This window comes from Pongo abelii, chromosome 1, assembly GCF_028885655.2.
Source record: "Pongo abelii isolate AG06213 chromosome 1, NHGRI_mPonAbe1-v2.0_pri, whole genome shotgun sequence".
Lineage (NCBI taxonomy): Eukaryota > Metazoa > Chordata > Mammalia > Primates > Hominidae > Pongo > Pongo abelii.
The window spans coordinates 100,079,418-100,098,569 of record NC_071985.2 but is presented as its reverse complement, the minus strand read 5'-3'; the positions used below and the strand labels follow the sequence as shown (position 1 = coordinate 100,098,569).

General features: G+C 46.7%; 1 protein-coding gene and 1 pseudogene across 3 annotated transcripts; one reads left to right on the top strand and one right to left on the bottom strand.

Annotated features, from left to right (window-relative positions):
• Nucleotides 1-4,582: 4,582 nt before the first annotated feature.
• MCL1 (MCL1 apoptosis regulator, BCL2 family member) lies at nt 4,583-10,112 on the bottom strand. 2 transcript variants are annotated; one of them, XM_002810274.5, is made up of 3 exons: nt 9,141-10,112; nt 8,543-8,790; nt 4,583-7,482 (listed from the first exon to the last, which is right to left on the bottom strand). In XM_002810274.5, the coding sequence occupies exons 1-3, from the start codon at nt 9,826-9,828 to the stop codon at nt 7,366-7,368; spliced, it is 1,053 nt and encodes a 350-aa protein (XP_002810320.1). In that variant the 5' UTR covers nt 9,829-10,112; the 3' UTR covers nt 4,583-7,365. The 2 variants fall into 2 exon arrangements, with proteins under 2 accessions (XP_002810320.1, XP_009243016.1); XM_009244741.3 differs by lacking the exon at nt 8,543-8,790 and having other exon boundaries at nt 9,141-10,097.
• An 83-nt stretch (nt 10,113-10,195) lies between these two features.
• On the top strand, nt 10,196-18,890 carry LOC100435811 (eukaryotic translation initiation factor 3 subunit F-like; annotated as a pseudogene). The gene is made up of 3 exons (XR_010137868.1): nt 10,196-10,491; nt 16,702-17,332; nt 18,310-18,890. The product of XR_010137868.1 is annotated as a eukaryotic translation initiation factor 3 subunit F-like (transcript).
• The last annotated feature ends 262 nt before the right edge of the window (nt 18,891-19,152 follow it).

Below are 19,152 nucleotides of genomic sequence, written 5' to 3'. Positions count from 1 at the left end.
CAGGCATGAGCCACTGCGCCCAGCTAGATCACAAACTTTAACATCTAGCCACATTTGCATTCTCATTATGGGATTTGTTATGCATAAATTCTTTAGCACGCATCTCCTAAAAACAAGGTATAATACTCGAGAAATTTAACATCGATACAGTACTAATATTATACAATCCATAAATTTCCGCAAATGTCCCCATGTCCTTTATAGCTTTTTGACATGTGTAGTTAGTTGTCATGTTTCTTTTGAACTATTCCCCAATCTTTTTTTGAGTTTCTTTCTTTTTTTTTTTTTCCTGAGACAGAGTCTTGCTCTGTCTCCCAGGCTGGAGTGCAGGGGCCCGATCTCAGCTCACTGCAAACTCGGCCTCCCGGGTTTAAGCAATTCTTCTGCCTCAGCCTCCCAAGTAGCTGGGACTATAGGCGTCCACCACCACACCTGGCTAATTTTTGTATTTTTACTAGAGACGGAGCTTCACCATATTGGCCAGGCGGGTCTCGAACTCCTGACATTGTGATCTGTCCGCCTTGGCCTCCCAAAGTGCTGGGATTATAGGCGTGAGCCACCACACCCCTCTTTTTTTGAGTTTCTTAAGGGGAAGAATGATCTTTTTATAATTCCATTATCTAACAGTTCATGATACATAATAAGCAGTCTACTGTCATGTAATGGAAAAATGAAGACACTCTCAACATCTGGCTGCCTAGAGCTCCTGCTAAATAGACAAGCCTGGGCAATATAGCAAGACCCCATCTCTATGAACAAAACAAAACACAAGGCATGGTGGGGTACCTGTAGTCCCAGCTACTTTGGAGGTTGAGGTGGGAGGATTGCTTGAGCACAGGAGTTCAAGGCTGCAGTGAACCGTGATAGTCCCACTGCACTGCCGCCTGGGCAATAGAGTGAGATCCCACCTCTTAAAAAAAAAAATCTCAGCTTACCTCAATGTTGAAGATTTCTCATTTCCCAATGGAAAATAACTATTATTCTATGCAGGTCAAGAAGGGAACTGCAAATAAACAAAGTATAGTGTGGGAACAAAAGCTTGCTACGTATATCCTTTTCCTACTTCCCAAGAATTATTAGTAAAGGACACCAAATTTTCAGAGGTTTTTTTTTTTTTTTTTTTTTTTTTTTTTTTTTGAGATGGAGTCTCGCTCTGTCGCCAGGCTGGAGTGCAGTGGCGTGATTTTGGCTCACTGCAATCTGGGACTACAGGTGCATGACCCCATGCCCGGCTAATTTTTGTATTTTTAGTAGAGACGGGGTTTCACCATGTTGGCCAAGCTGGTCTCGAATTCCTGACTTCGGGTGATCTGCCTGCCTTGGCCTCCCAAAGTGCTGGGATTACAGGCATGAGCCACCACACCCGGCATTTTTTTTTTTTTTTTTTTTAAGAGGAAGTCTCGCTCTGTCACCCAGGCTGGAGTGCAGTGGCATGATCTTGGCTCACTGCAACCTCCACCTCCTGGGTTCAAGCGATTCTCCTGCCTCAGCCTCCTGAATAGCTGGGACTACTGGTGCCCGCCACCATGGCTAATATTTCTGTGTATTTAGTAGAGATGGGGTTTAACCGTGTTGGCCAGGCTGGTCTCAAACTTGACCTCAAGTGATCAGCCCGCCTTGGCCTTCCAAAGTGCTGGGATTACAGGCGTGAGCCACCGCACCAGAGAGGTATTTCTTTTATTTTGTTTGAGACAGAGTCTCACACTGTCACCTGGGCTGAAGTGCAGTGGCACGATCTCGGCTCACTGCAACCTCCACCTCCAGGGTTCCTCCCGGGTTCACGTGGTTCTCCTGCCTAAGCCTCCCAAGTAGCTGGGATTACAGGTGCCGGCCACCACGCCCGGTTAATTTTTTATTTTTAGTAGAGATGAGGTTTCACTATATTGGCCAGACTGGCCTCAAACTCCTGACCTTGTGATCCCTCCGCCTCGGCCCAAAGTGCTGGGATTACAGGTGTGAGTCACCGTGCCTTTTTTTTTTTTTTTTTTTTGAGACGGCGGCTGGCTCTGTCGCTCAGGCCAGAGTGCAATGGCGTGATCTCAGCTCACTGCAACCTCCGCCTCCCGGGTTCAAGCGATTCTCCTGCCTCAGCCTCCCGAGTAGCTGGGACTACAGGTGCCTGCCACCACACCCAGGTGATTTTTGTATTTTTTATATAGAGACGGGGCTTCACCATGTTGGCCAGGATGGTCTCAATCCCTTGACCTCATGATCCGCCCGCCTTGGCCTCCCAAAGTGCTGGGATTACAGGCCTGAGCCACAGCGCCCGGCCCTGAGAGCCGTTTCTTAATTGGCCTGGAGGAAAATCCCCAGCCCCCAACTTTCCACATACTTCACATAGGTAAGATAACACTGTAACAACTTTGAAACTAAGAGGGAGAGAATTAAGTTTTCAAATTTGAAATTGAGAAGCCTTTGAAGAGTGGCAGCGTTCTAGAAACAAAGTTCCATAATGATTGAACAAGTGAAGCACTAGGATAGACTCAACTGACCATCTGAACTCCAAAAACTAATAGCCAGTGCTTTGGGCATCTGGCTGGAGCCATGCTACACACCAGTTCTACAAGTTATTTCATTTTAATTTTGTAAAAAAAAATCCTTCAGCTGTCACAACTGTTTTAAATAAAAATTTTGTGAAAGAAAACAGTATGAAGACCTTGCTCTAGACACAGAACAGGAACTGAGAAAGTCTGGTTGTGTCAAATAAGGCAAAGTGTTGATTATTCTGACTAGTGATTAAGGTTACCCAGTTACTATTAAATCCAAGCTTTTAAGGTGCTGAGAAAGGGAACACTGTACCAGAAACGGCTTCACATCATAGAACGTCAACGGGAGCAATAGCACTAACTTAACTCAGGCCAAAACTTGGGCTTGGGTCCTCTGTGGGCGCTACTCTCCTACCACGCCTTTGCTTGGGAGTGCACTTACACAGCTTTATTTGTAATGATACAAAAAGTTGCTGCCTTTTGGTAGTTAGGCTCCAGAAACGGGCTTCCAAACCAAAATGCACTTTTAAATAGAAATGCAACTGACTGCAGAGAGGTACAGAATCCTGATTAGCATATGGTGCTCAGGGCTTAAAACCAAGTATGCAAACCTCACATTTGCACATTTCCATGGTGATTCAGCTCACTTTCAAGGTAGCTGAAAATAAAGGATAGGGGTTTTTGAAATTGACTGTTCTTTTTACCTCCTTTTGGAAAATAGAAGGGGAAAAGCACTGCTGCCAAGAACATCAAAACTCTTGAACTTTAGGTATTATTTAGGTGTTATGGTAGAGTAACTTGCTGTACAGTACCCTCTTACCTCAAGATCAAGGCTGGGCACAGTGGCTCAGGTCTGTAATCCCAGCACTTCGGATGAGGCGGGTGGATCACTGAGATCAGGAGTTCGAGACCAGCCTGACCAACATGGCAAAACCCCGTCTCTACTAAAAATACAAAAATTAGCCGGGCATGGTGGCAGGCACCTGTAATCCCAGCTACTCGGGAGGCTGAGGTTGCAGTGAGCCGAGATTGCGCCACTGCACTCTAGCCTGGGCGATAGAGTGAGACTCTGCCTCAAAACAAAACAAAACATACTACTGGTGATTCAAAAAATCAAGACAGAGGCTGGATGCAATGGCTCATGCCTGTAATCCCAGCACTTTGGGAGGCAGATGTGGGCAGGTCACCTGAGGTCGGGAGTTTGAGACCAGCCTGACCAACACGGAGAAACCCCATCTCTATTAAAAATACAAAATTAGCTGGGTGTGGTGGCGCATGCCTGTAATCCCAGCTACTCAGGAGGCTGAGGCAGGAGAATCCTTTGAACCCGGGAGGCGGAGGTTGCGGTGAGCCGAGATCTCACCATTGCACTCCAGCCTGGGCAATAAGGCAAGACAAAAAAGTTATCCAGAATTCGGTTTTATTGTTTGCAACAAAAGGAACACCAATATACACAGTTTTGTTTTTTTTTTTTTGAGACAGTCTTGCTCTGTTGCCCAGGCTGGAGTGCAGTGGTGCAATCTCGGTTCACTACAACCTCTGCCTCCCTGGTTCAAGTGAATCTCTTGCCTCAGCCTCCCATGTAGCTGGGACTACAGGCATGTGTCACCAAGCCTGGCTAATGTTTGTATTTTTAGTGGAGACGGGGTTACACCATGTTAGCCTAGCCAGGCTGGTCTCGCCTTCAGGTGATCCCCTCTCGCCCCCGCCTCCCAAAGTGCTAGGATTACAGGTGTAATCCTAGATCGTGCCATTGCACTCCAGCCTGGACAAGAGCAAAACTCCGTCTCAAAAAAATAATAAATAAATAAATAAATCAAGACAGAAATTTTGATTTTAAGGAGGTTTTTTATTTTTTTACTTGGAGGTTTAGGAACTCCTCCAAGTACAGCAGTAATATATTTAATTAAAAACCCAACACCTCTAATTTGAATTGAAGAAAGGAACTGTCCTTTGCTCTAAGGCAAATCAGCTTTGTGAGGCTTTTGCTTTGAATTCACCTATACATATTTGCTCAGCTGACTTCTCTAAAAGGTTTGCCTAAGAGGGAAGGAAAAAGAGGCGTCGATGAGAAAAGACCCATATCACACCCTGTATTTGAATAAAAGATTTATTTTTTTTTCTCAGGAAAAACAGGAAGTTAGGGAAACACACTACATTTGACAACCAACATTAATTTGTAGTTGGTCCTAACCCTTCCTGGCACAGCTATCAAAAGTACAGCTGTTTAACCAGAACCAAGGTGTTCACCCCCCACAGAACGTACATGAACACTAGAGGACTGCATGTTTTTCCCTGAGAGAAGCGTAAGACAAACAGAAGTCAAAAAGTAGTCACTGAGAGCGCCATCCTTCTAAGCAACTCCTCCCTTTCCCTTTTGGAGGATTTGCCCGAACTATGTAGCCAGTCAGCACTTAGACCACCTGCCTCCTCCTCTCCCTATAAACCCACCACTCCCCTCCTCCTTTCCCAAACCACTTGGGGTGACCTAAGCCCTCACTGCCCCAAGCCCAAAATATCAACTAAGATCCTTGTCTGTACTTCCACAGTCATACCTAATGAATTGGGAAGTGGGGCCCCTAAAAACCAATTCACATCTATGCACTTGTTTCCACTGGATTTGGGAGACAGGCTTTTTTAGTTACCATAACCAGATCTTAAGATTAATTAAAAACTACATAAAGTGCTTTTAGGTCCTTAGAGATACATGATATAAATAAGTGGCTTACGATCAAGAACGATAAATACATAGGTAAAAATAGCTCTAGCAAAGATGACCTTATGGCTCTGAGATGGGCAGGCAGGGCAATTCTTCCCCATTACATTCTTAGTCATCTTATTCATACCTATTTTTAAATGGAGTCCACAGACTAAAGGTCATGTTCCAAGATTGAAGCTTTCAAATGACCCTAGTTCCAATACAGACACTTTCTTCAGTTTATCAGTAGCTTTTAAACTCTGAGGTTTAACACAGCTCACCTCTTTCTGTAAATTTAAGTGAGCACACTCATATACAAAGGAAACTTTAGAGAAAGCCTCATAAAATGTTTCTTCCTCTGAAAATTCCTGAGGGGACTTTTGACACATTTCCCCCAAAGACAGGATAAAGCAATGACTGTTGGTGTCACGGCACCCATGGTATTACCACCTGCTAACAGCATAAAGTTCATGGAAGATGAAAGGTCTGTGGACTCTTGGTGGGGAGGGAGGGTCACTCAGGTTTCCAGCAGGGGTTTCACAGTGCCAAAATCTAAAAGGGCTAGAAAGAGTTCCGGGATGGCAGGGGAAAGCTGTAGGAATTGATATAAATATCTGTAGAGGGAGCAGAACAAGCAGCAATTTCAAGGAAGGACAGGAAATAAAAGGTAAGTCTGACAGAACAAACATCAAGACTGAAATCCAAAGATGCCAATGCAAAAATTTGAAACAAGGTTTGGGAATCATTAATAGAAACAAAACAGTAAGTATTTGTTTTATTGACATACTAGGCTTAGACCTGTGCGTGTAACAAGCAAGCCTAATAATAGCACCATGGTTAGACTAGCCTGCTTTTCCAAGCCATCATTTTACAATTTATTAAGCAAACAAGGGATCAAATGTCTCTCCATCCACCTGATGTGATCTTTTTATATGCACATAGCTAATGAGTTCCATTTGGAACAGCTGAAAATCTTTTAGTAAAAGCTTTAAAGATGAGCTCATGAATTCAGTTTAAATTTCACCAGTTAAATTAGGTCAAATGGAAGGAACTCAAATGAGTATTGCCCAATCAGAGCCCATTATTTGTAAGTCATCAGTAACCTTAAAACTCCACTTAGACCTAATTATTGAAAACTTGCATATAATGAAGTGAAGGAATTTCCATTCATCAACCTCTCAATCCCAGATTTTCAAAGAAAAACCTATCTAAGGAATACTTACCAAAATCAGATAAAATTTAAACCTGCATAGTTTATCAATCAGATTTGTTCCACTACAACCAGTCTGCATACAGTTACACATCAATTCGTTCTGTATACACTCTAGAACTGAACAGAACAAAGTTTAGCATAGAAAAGCTGTAAGAAACAGGTTCCTAATTACGGAAGTTGCAAAGTTCAAAAGGGTATGAAAAAAACTAATGTAAATTTGATACTCCCTTCGTTTCAAAGAAATAGACTTTCTGTAAAAACATATACAATTTTTACAAATACATTTACAAGTTGTTTGTCTTAAGAATTGAGGATATCCATATTCATAACTAATTACTGAGCCTTCCGTCAAGTATTATTGGCGATACACTAGGCTAATAAAGTAAGAATCATGGAAACCAAGCCAAAGTATAACAGGTATAAAAGTCCTGAACACTTGGACTTTCTATTTCAAGAAGTATACTGGGAAAGCTAATTATAGAGAGGAAAAGCTTCCCTTGTACAGTACTGAGGCTTACAGTCATAGTTCTATTACTTGTAGCTTTTACACAGGTCACTGGCATTGTTAGTGCTTCTCTTAACACTACAGTAAATTAATGAATTCGGCAGGTAATCAATTCTATGACTTGCCTGGCTACTGGCCACTTTCCTGTTCTCAACAAGGAAATTAAGTCTTTCCACCCTACCATCTTCACTAAATCTAAAAGTCCTCCTCCACAGCTTCCCAAATGAAGTTTGTTTGTTGCTGAAACTGAACTTTGCTTCTTTCAGACAGTGACTCTTCAATCAATGGGGAGCACTTTCCCATGTATTTATTCTTGTTGGCCATAATCCTCTTGCCACTTGCTTTTCTGGCTAGGTTGCTAGGGTGCAACTCTAGGAAGTTACAGCTTGGGGTCCAACTGCATAAACTGGTTTTGGTGGTGGTGGTGGTTGGTTAAAAGTCAACTATTGCACTTACAGTAAGGCTATCTTATTAGATATGCCAAACCAGCTCCTACTCCAGCAACACCTGCAAAAGCCAGCAGCACATTTCTGATGCCTCCTTCTAGGTCCTCTACATGGAAGAACTCCACAAACCCATCCTAGAAAACAAAAAAGAAAAGCACATTTTCAAGTATGGGTTTCTGCTCTCTTAACAACACTACTATCCAGAGAGAAGGTAAATTAAAATATCTAAGGTTTTCCCCTAAAACAATAGTAAACCAATTATTATTCACCCCTGGGCAAAAAAAAAAAAAAAAAAAAGACAGAAAATAAGTTCTTCAGTTTCTTAAGCGGGCACCCATGACAGTTAAACTTCACTTTACAGTACTATCTCCGTCTTATTAGGATTTATCCTAACAAAGGGACTTCCAGAGTTCCCATGAGGTAAAAAACGAAAACCCTTATTCTCAAATCTCCGCCACCTAATATTTCAGTAACACCTCAACTGCGCAGATCAGTTTTTCTCAACGTAGTTAAGTACATCCTGCATCGGATCTGGTTTCTGTTTAAAACGCAGGCTCCACCCCATATCTTCTCAATTAAAACAGGAAGCGCCTTAGGAATTATTTCAGCTATCCTCCCCTGGTGACTTATTTTTTCATGGTTTGACTCCACTGAAGAGTATTCAACTGAATTGGAACAAAAAATAGCCTAGAGAAAACCAAGATTTTTGATACAATTCAAGACCGCCATACCACTATCTCTAAGGATCCACTACTTAAATCAACATCAAATAAACAATGGTCCTTTAGTTAGAGCCTGCAAACAGCCGTGCGTCATAAAAACCTTTAGCTATCACCTCTCTAAAAAAAAAATCCTTCTTTCTACTTCCACTCCAAGGCCCCTTTCACCCTTTTTTTTTTGGAGACGGAGTCTCGCTCTGTCGCCCAGGCGATCTCGGCTCACTGCAAGCTCCGCCTCCCGGGTTCATGCCATTCTCCTGCCTCTGCCTCTGCCTCCGCTACAGGCCCCCGCTACCACGCCCGGCTATTTTTTTTTTTGGTATTTTTTAGTAGAGATGGGGTTTCACCGTGTTAGCCAGGATGGTCTCGATCTCCTGACCTCGTGATCCGCCCGCCTCGGCCTCCCAAAGTGCTGGGATTACAGGCGTGAGCCACCGCGCCCGGCCTGCCCCTTTCATCCTTAAGGCAAACTTACCCAGCCTCTTTGTTTAACTAGCCAGTCCCGTTTTGTCCTTACGAGAACGTCTGTGATACTTTCTGCTAATGGTTCGATGCAGCTTTCTTGGTTTATGGTCTTCAAGTGTTTAGCCACAAAGGCACCAAAAGAAATGAGAGTCACAATCCTGCCCCAGTTTGTTACGCCGTCGCTGAAAACATGGACCATCACTCGAGACAACGATTTCACATCGTCTTCGTTTTTGATGTCCAGTTTCCGAAGCATGCCTGGGGAAGAAAAGCATGCAGGTCCTCACGGCCTCCTTTGTCTAAACCGGCGCAAGATTCGCCTGCCCACCCGCGGCGGGAAAGTCGCTACTGGGATTTATAGAACTCAGGTCGACCCCACTTGAAATTGACATCCCACTCTTTCCGGTCTTTGAACAAGAGCTGCCATTTCCAAAAGAATCAAGATGGGCGGAAACAATGACTCATGGCCAGAATATTCTGGCTTCAGGAATAGGATGAGACACGTTTCAACACTGACTCGTTTCGGTTTCCACCCACCCTTGGCGGGTGAGTCCCGGGAGAGATGGAAAAAAGGGAGTGAGGCCTTGGCGATTAATGAACCCCCTTACCTTGGAAGGCCGTCTCGTGGTTGCGCTGCACGCCATCCCCAACCCGTCGTAAGGTCTCCAGAGCCTTCCTGCAGGTGGCCCCAGACCTGCCCAATGGCTTTGTGTCCTTGGCGCCGGTGGCCTGCTCCCGAAGGTACCGAGAGATAATCTCCAGCGACTGCCGGTACAACTCGTCCTCCTCCTCCTCTGCTGGCGGCGGCGTCGAGGGTAGTGACCCGTCCGTACTGGTGTTATTACCAGATTCCCCGACCAACTCCAGCAGAGGCAGGACAGCCGGCCGCTTCCCGAGAGGCTCCGGCTCGTACCCGTCCAGCTCCTCTTCGGGCGACATGATGGCGTCGGCGGCCGGGGCTTCCATCTCCTCAAGCGGCGCCGCGCGGCGGGTGGGCGCGAAGAAAAACAGCCTCGCGGGGGTCGCGGTGACGTCGGGGACCTCGGCGCCAATGGGCGGCGGCCGCGCGACCCTCCGGGAGTCTGGCGTGAGGGTGGACGGGGGGCTTGCGCCGGCGCTTCCGCCAATCACCGCGCCGGCCTCCCCTCCCCCTATCTCTCGCCGGGCCGAGGCCTCCTTCTCCGTAGCCAAAAGCCGCCCTCCCGGAGGGGTGGCGCCGCCGCTGCCAGCACCCAAGCCGGCCCCCCCACAGTAGAGGTTGAGTCCGATTACCGCGTTTCTTTTGAGGCCGAACATCGCCAGTCGCCGCCGCCGCCTGGCTAAGAAAACTGGGGAAGACCCCGACGCCTTACTGGAAGGAAGCGGAAGTGAGAAGTGGCGAGCAGCTCCTTTATCACGGTTTTAGGGCGGCCAGTCCTACGGGGTGGCGTCAGCGAACTCTTATTTTTTAAAAAGGATTCCCATAAAAGGGGAAAGGGGCGGCAGCTTCCGGAGGGTTGCGCACGGCACCTACCGGCTGCCCGGCCGGGTCGGGGCGGGGCCGGGGCCTGAGCGGGGCCTTCCGGTCTTCGGAGGCTCTGGGTGCCGGTTACGTAACGGCGGCTCCGAGCGCTTGGTGTCCTGGGCTCGCGCTCCTCCTGGGCTCGAGCTCTTTCCGTGTGCACCTCGGGCCTTCTCGTGGCTACCTCTGTGCTTCCCTGAGACCTGATTTGCGAGCTCTTTTTGCTGGTTTTCGCCAGAGGTTTTTTTTTACCAAATCAAAATTTCAACCATTGACGAACACGGGTTGAAGGAAGAGGACGGGGAAGTTCAGTGATGGTTGGGAACAACAGTGTTAGATGATAGGGATAATTAAGAGGGCATAGTTGGGGACTTGTGGTTATTTTGCACAGCTCTCTACTCTCAGTCCAATGTTTGGAAATGAGGATGCTCCATGTGCTACCCTAAAGAACTATTTATGTAAGTGGACTAAGGTAAAACTGCCACAGCTAAACTATTCCTGCCTCCCTGCTTGCTTCTCCCATCTCTGTTCCATAGTCTTTGGCGCTATTTACATATACGCTTTAATCCATTAGCATCTCGTCTGAGAGTCTTGACACCATTTTTGTTTGTTTTGAGACAGAGTCTAGCTCTGTTGCCCAGGCCGGAGTGCAATGGGGCGATCCCGGCCCACTACAAGCTCCACCTCCCACGTTCAAACGATTCCGTACCTCAGCCTCCCAAGTAGCTGGGATTACAGGCGTGCGCCACCACACCTGGCTAGTTTTTTTAGTAGAGATGGGGTTTTCACGATGTTGGCCAGGCTGGTCTCGAACTTATGGCCTCAAGTGACCTGCCTGTCTCGGCCTCCCAAAGTGCTGGGATTACAGTTGTGAGCCACCTAGCCCAGCTGATTCTTGTATTTTTAGTAGAGATGTGGTTTCACCATGTTGACCAGGCTGGTCTCAAACTCCTGGCCTCAGGTCATCCACCTGCCTCAGCCTCTTAAAATGCTGGGATTACAGGCGTGAGTCACCGCACCCAGCTGACACCATTTATTTTTGTACTGATAATAAGGCACATTTGACTCTAGACGTTTGTAAAAGCCCTTGAGAACAAGGATCTTGTTATATGCCATGTATGTTAGTTAACGTTAATTAAAGCAGCCTTTTTGTTAAAAGATCTGTAAAAATAATAGCTAAAATTCAAAAGCAAGGTGCTGAGAGACATAGGAAAGGTGAGCAAGCTCACTTTTTATTTATTTTTTTTAGATGAGGTATTGCCCTGTCACCCAGGCTGGAGTGCAGTGGCACCATCAGAGCTCATTGCTGCCTCAACCTCCTGGGCTCCTGGGCTGAAGTGATCCTCCCACCTCAGCCTCGCGAGTAGCTAGGAACACAGGTGCATGCCACCATGCTTGGCTAATTTTTTTATTTCTTGTAGAGATGGGATATCGCTATTTTGCCCAGGCTGGTCTTGAACTCCTGGACTCAGGTGATCCTCCTACCTTGGCCTCCCAAAGTGTTGGGATTACAGACCGGGCTCTGTGCCTCATGCCAGTAATCCCAGTACTTTGGGAGGCTGAGGTGGGTGGATCGCTTGAGCCCAGGAGTTTGAGACCAGCCTGGGAAACATGGCGAAACCCTGTCTCTACTAAAAACACAAAAATTAGATGGGTGTGGTGGTGCGCATCTGTAATCCCAGCTGCTTTGGAGGCTGAGACAGGAGAACTGCTTGAACCCAAGAGACGGAGGTTGCAGTGAGCCACGATAGTGCCATTGCACTCCAGCCTGGGCAACAGAGCGAGACTCGGTCTCAAAAAAAAAAAAAATGAGGCCTGGCGCAGTGGCTCACACTTGTAATCCCAGCACTTTGGGAGGCCAAGGCGGGCAGATCATCTGAGGTCGGGAGTTTGAGACCAGCCCGACCAACATGGAGAAACTCCATCTCTACTAAAAATACAAAACTAGCCGGGCCGTGGTGGCATCTGCCTGTAATCCCAGCTACTTGGAAGGCTGAGGCGGGAGAATCGCTTGAACCTGGGAGGCGGAGGTTGTGGTGAGCTGAGAGTGCACCATTGCACTCCAGCCTGGACAACAAGAGCGAAACGCCATCTCAAAAATAAATAAATAAATAAAGTGTTGGAATTATAGGCGTGAGTCACCCTCTTGGCCAAAAGTTCCTAATCCCCAAAATGTCACAGTTTAGTAAGGTGATACGGCGTCCATACCACCCATTTATGTTTTGGGCAGGACCTAGAACCATAGGAGTTTATAGTATGAGCGGCGAGGATAGAGCATTTTGTGGTTGTAGTGAATAAGAAATGGTTTCTCTATTTAAGGAATGTCTGATCTTGTACAGCAACTAACCATAATGTGAGATGGAATGTATGCTCTACACAAGGCATTAACAACTTCATTTTGGAGTTAAGAGGTTGGGAAATTCACTTTGGGCTGAGAGAGCTAGAGGAAAGTGTTATGGAGGAGGTAGCTTTGCTCTCATGCTTTATAAAGTAAAGTTTTATCAGGTGGTAAAGTGGAAAGAGATTGAGGAAATAGGAAGAGTATGATTTTTCCTTGTACAGAGGCTAAAAAAGGAAATGCAAGTTTCACTTTAAAATAAATTGCATTTTATTCATTATTTATTATTTTTTTTTTTGAGACGGGTATCACCATGTTGCTCAGGCTGGAGCTCAAACTCGGCTCACTGCAACCTTGACCTCCTGAGCTAAAGTGATCCTCCTACCTCAGCCTCCCAAGTAGCTGGGACTACAGGCCAGCACCACCATGCCTGGCTAATTTTTGTTTTTTTTTTGTAGAGATGGGGTTTCACCATGTTGTCCAGGCCAATCTCGAACTCCTGGCCTCAAGCCATCTGCCCTCCTTGGCCTCCCAAAGTGCTAGGATTATAGGCATGAGCTGTTGCACCTGGCCCTATTTGTTAGGAAACAAGTCTTGGTCGGGCACGGTGGCTCACACCTGTAATCCCAGCACTTTGGGAGGCCGAGGCAGGCAGATCACGAGGTCAGGAGATCGAGACCATCCTGGCCAACACGGTGAAACCCCGTCTCTACTAAGAAAAAATACAAAAAATTAGCCGGGCGTGGTGGCGGGTGCCTATAGTCCCAGCTACTCAGGAGGCTGAGGCAGGAGAATGGCGTGAATCCGGGAGGCAGAGGTTGCAGTGAGCCGAGATCGTGCCACTGCACTCCAGCCTGGGCAACAGAGCGAGACTCTGTCTCAAAAAAAAAGAAACAAAGTCTTGCTATGTTATCCAGGATGGTCTACAACTCCTGGCCTCAAGGGATCCTCCCACCTGAGCCTCTTGAATAGCTGGGATTACAGGCATGAGCCACGACACCGAGTTTCAAATACATTTTATTTTATTTTATTTTATTTATTTTTTTTTTTTGAGACAGAGTCTTGCTCTGTTGCCCAGGCTGGAGTGCAGTGGCACAATCTCGGCTCACCACAACCTCCACCTCCTGGGTTCAAGCGGTTCTCCTGCCTCAGCCTCCCAAGTAGCTGGGACTACAGGTGCGCACCACCATGCCCGGCTAATTTTTGTATTTTTAGTAGAGACGGGGTTTCACTATGTTAGCCAGGCTGGTCTCAAACTCCTGACCTTGTGATCCACCCGCCTCAGCCTCCCAAAGTGCTGGGATTACGGATGTGAGCCACTGCGCCCGGCCTTTTTTTTTTTTTTTTTTTTTTTTTTTTTTTGAGATGGAGCCTTGCTCTGCCATCCAGGTTGGAGTGCAATGGCGCAGTCTTGGCTCACTGCAACTTCCACCTCCCAGGTTCTGGCAATTCGGCCTCAGCCTCCTGAATAGCTGGGACTACAGGTGCGTGCCATTACACCCAGCTAATTTTTGTATTTTTGTATTTTTTTTGAGACAGAGTCTCCCTCTTTCACCCAGGCTGGACTGCCATGGCGCTATCTCGGCTCACTGCAAGCTCCGCCTTCCGGGTTCACGCCATTCTCCTGCCTCAGCCTCCCGAGTAGCTGGGACTACAGGTGCCCGGCTAATTTTTTGTATTTTTAGTAGAGATGGGGTTTCACCGTGTTAGCCAAGATGGCCTCGATCTCCTGACCTCGTGATCCGCCCGCCTCGGCCTCCCAAAGTGCTGGGATTACAGGCGTGAGCCACTGTGCCCAGCCTAATTTTTGTATTTTTAGTAGAGATGGGGTTTCACCATGTTGGCCAGGCTGGTCTTGAACTCCTGACCTCATGATCCACCCGCTTCAGCCTCCCAAAGTACTGGGATTACAGGCGTGAGCCACCACGCCCAGCAGAGCCAGAGTTTTGCTCTGTCAAGGCTGAAGTACAGTGGTGCAATCATGGCTCACTGCAGCACTGAACATCTGAGCACTTCAGCCTCCCAAGTAGCTAGGACTACAGGCATGTACCATCACGTCCAGCTAATTTTTTAAAATTTATTTTTGGCAGAGATGGGGCCTCAGTGTTGCCCAGGCTAGTAGAAACTCCTGGAGTCAAGCCATCCTCCCGTCTCGGCCTCCCAAAATGGGATTACAGGTGTGAGCCATTGTGCCCAGCCTGATGTTCCTTTGTATAGCAACCTCTTCACCTCCTTTTCTGCCTTGAACCCACTCCTATGAAGCTTTGATTCTCACCACTGAAACTTGTCAAGGTTATCTATGACCTCTACATTGCCATATCTCAGTGGTCAATTTGCAGGCCTCCTTATACTTCTCAGCAGTATTTGACTTGGTTGATCATTCTTGTGTGGAAACACTTTCTTCCTGTGCTTTTTAGGGTACCACACACTCCTGATTTCCCTTCTTCTATACTGGCTACTCTTCAATTTTATTACTCTCTCTGGTTGTCCACTTGATGAGAGCACTTAATGTACTTCTCTTCGTAACCCCAGCCATGCCTGACCCATGGCAGACACTCCACTGTTGAATGGATGAACCTGAATGTTTAACAACATGGGATATATAGAAAAGTGAGATGGGGGCCAGGCTGGATACGGTGGCTCATGCTTGTAATCCCAGCAGTTTGGGAGGCTGAGGTGGGCGGATCATGAGGTCAGGAGATTGAGACCATCCTGGCCAACATGGTGAAACTCCATCTCTACTAAAAATACAAAAATTATCTGGGCATGGTGGTGTGCGCCTGTAGTCCCAGCTACTCAGGAGAATGAGGCAGGAGAATCGCTTGAACCCGGCAGGCAGAGGTTGCAGTGAGCCGAGATCGTGCCACTGCACTCCAGCCTGGGGACAGAGTGAGACTCTGTCTCAAAAAAAAAAAAGATGGGGACATACTATTGAGGGCTTTGAAAGTCAAAGAGTTTTGAACTTTTCTAAGCAATTGGGAACCACTAAGCCCTAGAGTACCATGATGCATAGTCTAATTTAGTTTCATTACTCTAATGGTGGGCTTTAGAATGGATTAAGGGAGAGAGAATTGGAGGCAAAGAAATAAATGTTGAGGCTACTGCAGTATCATAGTCACGAAATAATGTTAGGGCTGGGTGTGGTGGCTCACATCTGTAATCCCAGCACTTGGAGAGGCCGAGGTGAGAGGATTGCTTGAGCCCAGGAGTTCAAGACCAACCCAGGCAACATAGCAAGGCCCCATCTCTATTAAAAAAAAAAAAAAAAGAAAAAAGAAATAATGGTGACATGTAGTAGGGTGATGGCAGTAGAAATGGAAAAGATACATTTAGAGACACTGTGGAGCAGGGTCTATAGGCCATGATGACTAAGAAGATAACATAACAGAGTGTAACATATCATCAGATAGACATCATATTATACAAGATCAGCAGGCAGACCACCTTCTCGACTCCTATGGACTGCCCTAGAGAACCAGTGCTCTCACCCAGTGCATCAAGGAGGCAAGGAGTCAGCATGATCTCTTGGGAGGGCCTGTCCTCAGGGAATTTTAATTCACTTAGGTCTCCTGGTCCTTAGTATTAGTTAGTCATAGGAACCTCTGGGTTTGTCCACATTCCCTAAGAATGTCTCTTATTCTTAAGATAAATATCTTGGCCACAGTCCTGAACCTCAAAAAACAAAAAACAAAAAACCATTGTTGGCCGGGTGCAGTGGCTCACACCTGTAATCCCAGCACTTTGGGAGTCCAAGGTGGGCAGATCACGAGGTCAGGAGTTCAAGACCAGCCTGGCCAACATGGCAAACCCTGTCTCTACTAAAAATACAAAAATCAGCCAGATGTGTTGGTGCATAAGTATAATCCCAGCTACTAGGGAGGTTGAGGCAGGAGAATCACTTGAACCTTGCAGGCGGAGGTTGCAATGAGCCGAGATCGCGCCATTGCACTCCAGCCTGGGCGACAGAGCAAGACTCTGTTTCAAAAAAAAAAAAAAAAGGCCGGGCACAGTCACTCAGCCTGTAAATCCCAGCACTTTTGGGAGGCTGAGGTAGGAGGATCACCTGAGGTCAGGAGTTTAAAACCAGCCTGGCCAACATGGAGAAACCCTGTCTCTACTAAAAATACAAAAAAATTAGCCAGGCCTGGTGGTGGGCGCCTGTAATCCCAGCTACTAGGGAGGCTGAGGTAGAAGAATCGCTTGAACCTGGGGGGCAGAGGTTGCGGTGAGCTGAGATCACGCTGTTGCACTCCAGCTTGGGCAACAAGAGCGAAACTCCATCTCAAAAAAAAAAAAATAATAATTAATATATAGCTTCTCTCTTGACAAGATGGCCACCCTGGCGGTACCAGCAAGTGTTCCTCCAGCTATGCCGGACCCAGCCCCAGTGGCAGCCTTAGCCTCGTTCCCAGCCCCAGCGCCAGCACTGGCTACAGCTCCAGCTCTGGCCACAATGCCAGCCTTATCTTCAGACCCTACAGCAACAGCGGCTATGACTGCGGCTATGACTGCAGCTCCGGGCCAGACCCCAGCCTCAGCGCAAGCTCCAGCGCAGACCCCAGTGCCTGCTCTGTCTGGTCCTGCTATCCTAGGACCCTTTCCCCGGGGCTGTGTGGTCAGGCTGCACCCTGTCATTTTGGCCTCCATTGTGGACAGCTAAGAGTGACGCAATGAGGGAGCTGCCTGAGTTATTGGGACCCTGTTGGGAATTGTCAACAAACACTCAGTGGTGGTCACCAATTGGTTTTCAGTGCTGCACAATGAGTCAGAAGATGAAGTGGCTGTTGGCATGCAATTTGCTAAGAACATGTATGAACTGCATAAAAAATGAGCTCATCCTGGACTGGTAGGCTACAGGCCATGACATCACAGAACACTCTGTGCTGATTCATAAGTACTACAGCCTGATGGCCCCCAACCCCATCCACCTCACTGTGGTCAGAAGTCTCCAGAACCACTGCATGAGTGTGGGGAAAAGAAAGAGAGATCAGATTGTTACTGTGTATGTGTAGAAAGAAGTAGACATGGGAGACTCCATTTTGTTCTGTACTAAGAAAAATTCCTCTGCCTTGAGATGCTGTTAATCTATAACCTTACCGCCAACCCCATGCTCTCTGAAACATGTGCTGTGTCAACTCAGGGTTAAATGGATTAAGGGCTGTGCAAGATATGCTTTGTTAAACAGATGCTTGAAGAGTCATCACCACTCCTTAAGAGTCATCACCACTTCTTAATCTCAAGTACCCAGGGACACAAACACTGCGGAAGGCCGCAGGGACCTCTGCCTAGGAAAGCCAGGTATTGTCCAAGGTTTCTCCCCATGTGATAGTCTAAAATATGGCCTCGTGGGAAGGGAAAGACCTGACCGTCCCCCAGCCCGACACCCGTAAAGGGTCTGTGCTGAGGAGGATTAGTATAAGAGGAAGGCATGCCTCTTTGCAGTTGAGACGAGAGGAAGGCATCTGTCTCCTGCCCGTCCCTGGGCAATGGAATGTCTCGGTATAAAACCTGATTGTATGTTCCATCTACTGAGATAGGGGAAAACCGCCTTAGGGCTGGAGGTGGGACATGCGGGCAACAATACTGCTCTGTAAGGCATTGAGATGTTTATGTGTATGCATATCTAAAGCACAGCACTTAATTCTTTACCTTGTCTATGATGCAGAGACCTTTGTTCACGTGTTTATCTGCTGACCTTCTCTCCACTATTATCCTATGACCCTGACACATCCCCCTCTCCGAGAAACACCCAAGAATGATGAATAAATACTAAGGGAACTCAGAGGTCGGCGGGATCCTCCGTATGCCGAACGCTGGTCCCCTGGGCCCCCTTATTTCTTTCTCTATACTTTGTCTCTGTGTCTTTTTCTTTTCCAAGTCTCTCGTTCCACCTAATGAGAAACACCCACAGGTGTGGAGGGGCAACCCACCCCTTCACATGAGCATCAAACCCTATGTCAGTACTTTAATGGGTGTACCTGGGAGGACCATGGGAGTGATGTTCACACCTCTGACGGTGATATATACATACTATGACACTGAATGCCTTGGAGTTGACCTGATTATGAAGACCTGTTTTAACCCCAACTAAGGGATCAAACTCTCAAGTGACTTGCAGCAAGTAGGAGGGGCATCAGCTTGCATCTGGGATGTCCTAGGCACAGTGTTGCAATATGCAGAGGATGTACTGTCTGGAAAGATGTCAGCTGACAATACTGTGGACCACTTCTTAACAAGCCTGGTTAAGCAAGTACCCAAAATAGTTACCAGTGATTTCGAGAGCATGCTCAACAGCAACATCAATGACCTGCTGATGGTGACCTACCTGGCCAATCTCACACAGTCACAGATTGCCCTCAATGAGAAACTTGTAAACCTGTGAATGGGCCCCAGGCAGTTCACCTGCCAGTCTAGGTCTCAACCCCAGGACTCAGAATGAAGTGAGGGAGAAATGGGTTTTTTGTGGTCTTGAGTCACGCTGAGACAGTGAACTGCTTGTGACTCTAATAAACATAGCCTACCTTTTGTAAAAAGTAAAAAAAAAAAAAAGATTTTTATATATATATATATGGTGAGATATATATATATATATATATATATATATATATATATATATATATATATAGTGAGATAGATAGATATATATACCACTGCATCTGGCCCATGCCCTACTCGCTCATACTGTGCCAACACAGCACCTCCCATCACAACACCATAATCGATCATTTTTACATACTGAATCATATATATATATATAAAGAATCCTGGCCAGGCACAGTGG

Coding starts and splice junctions, on each gene's coding strand:
- MCL1 (XM_002810274.5), bottom strand. CDS start 9,828: ATGTTCGGCCTCAAAAGAAACGCGGTAATCGGACTCAACCTCTACTGT. Junction 8,791..9,140: donor CCACGAGACGGCCTTCCAAG/GTAAGGGGGTTC, acceptor TTTCTTCCCCAG/GCATGCTTCGGAAACTGGAC. Junction 7,483..8,542: donor TAGTTAAACAAAGAGGCTGG/GTAAGTTTGCCT, acceptor TTTGTTTTCTAG/GATGGGTTTGTGGAGTTCTT.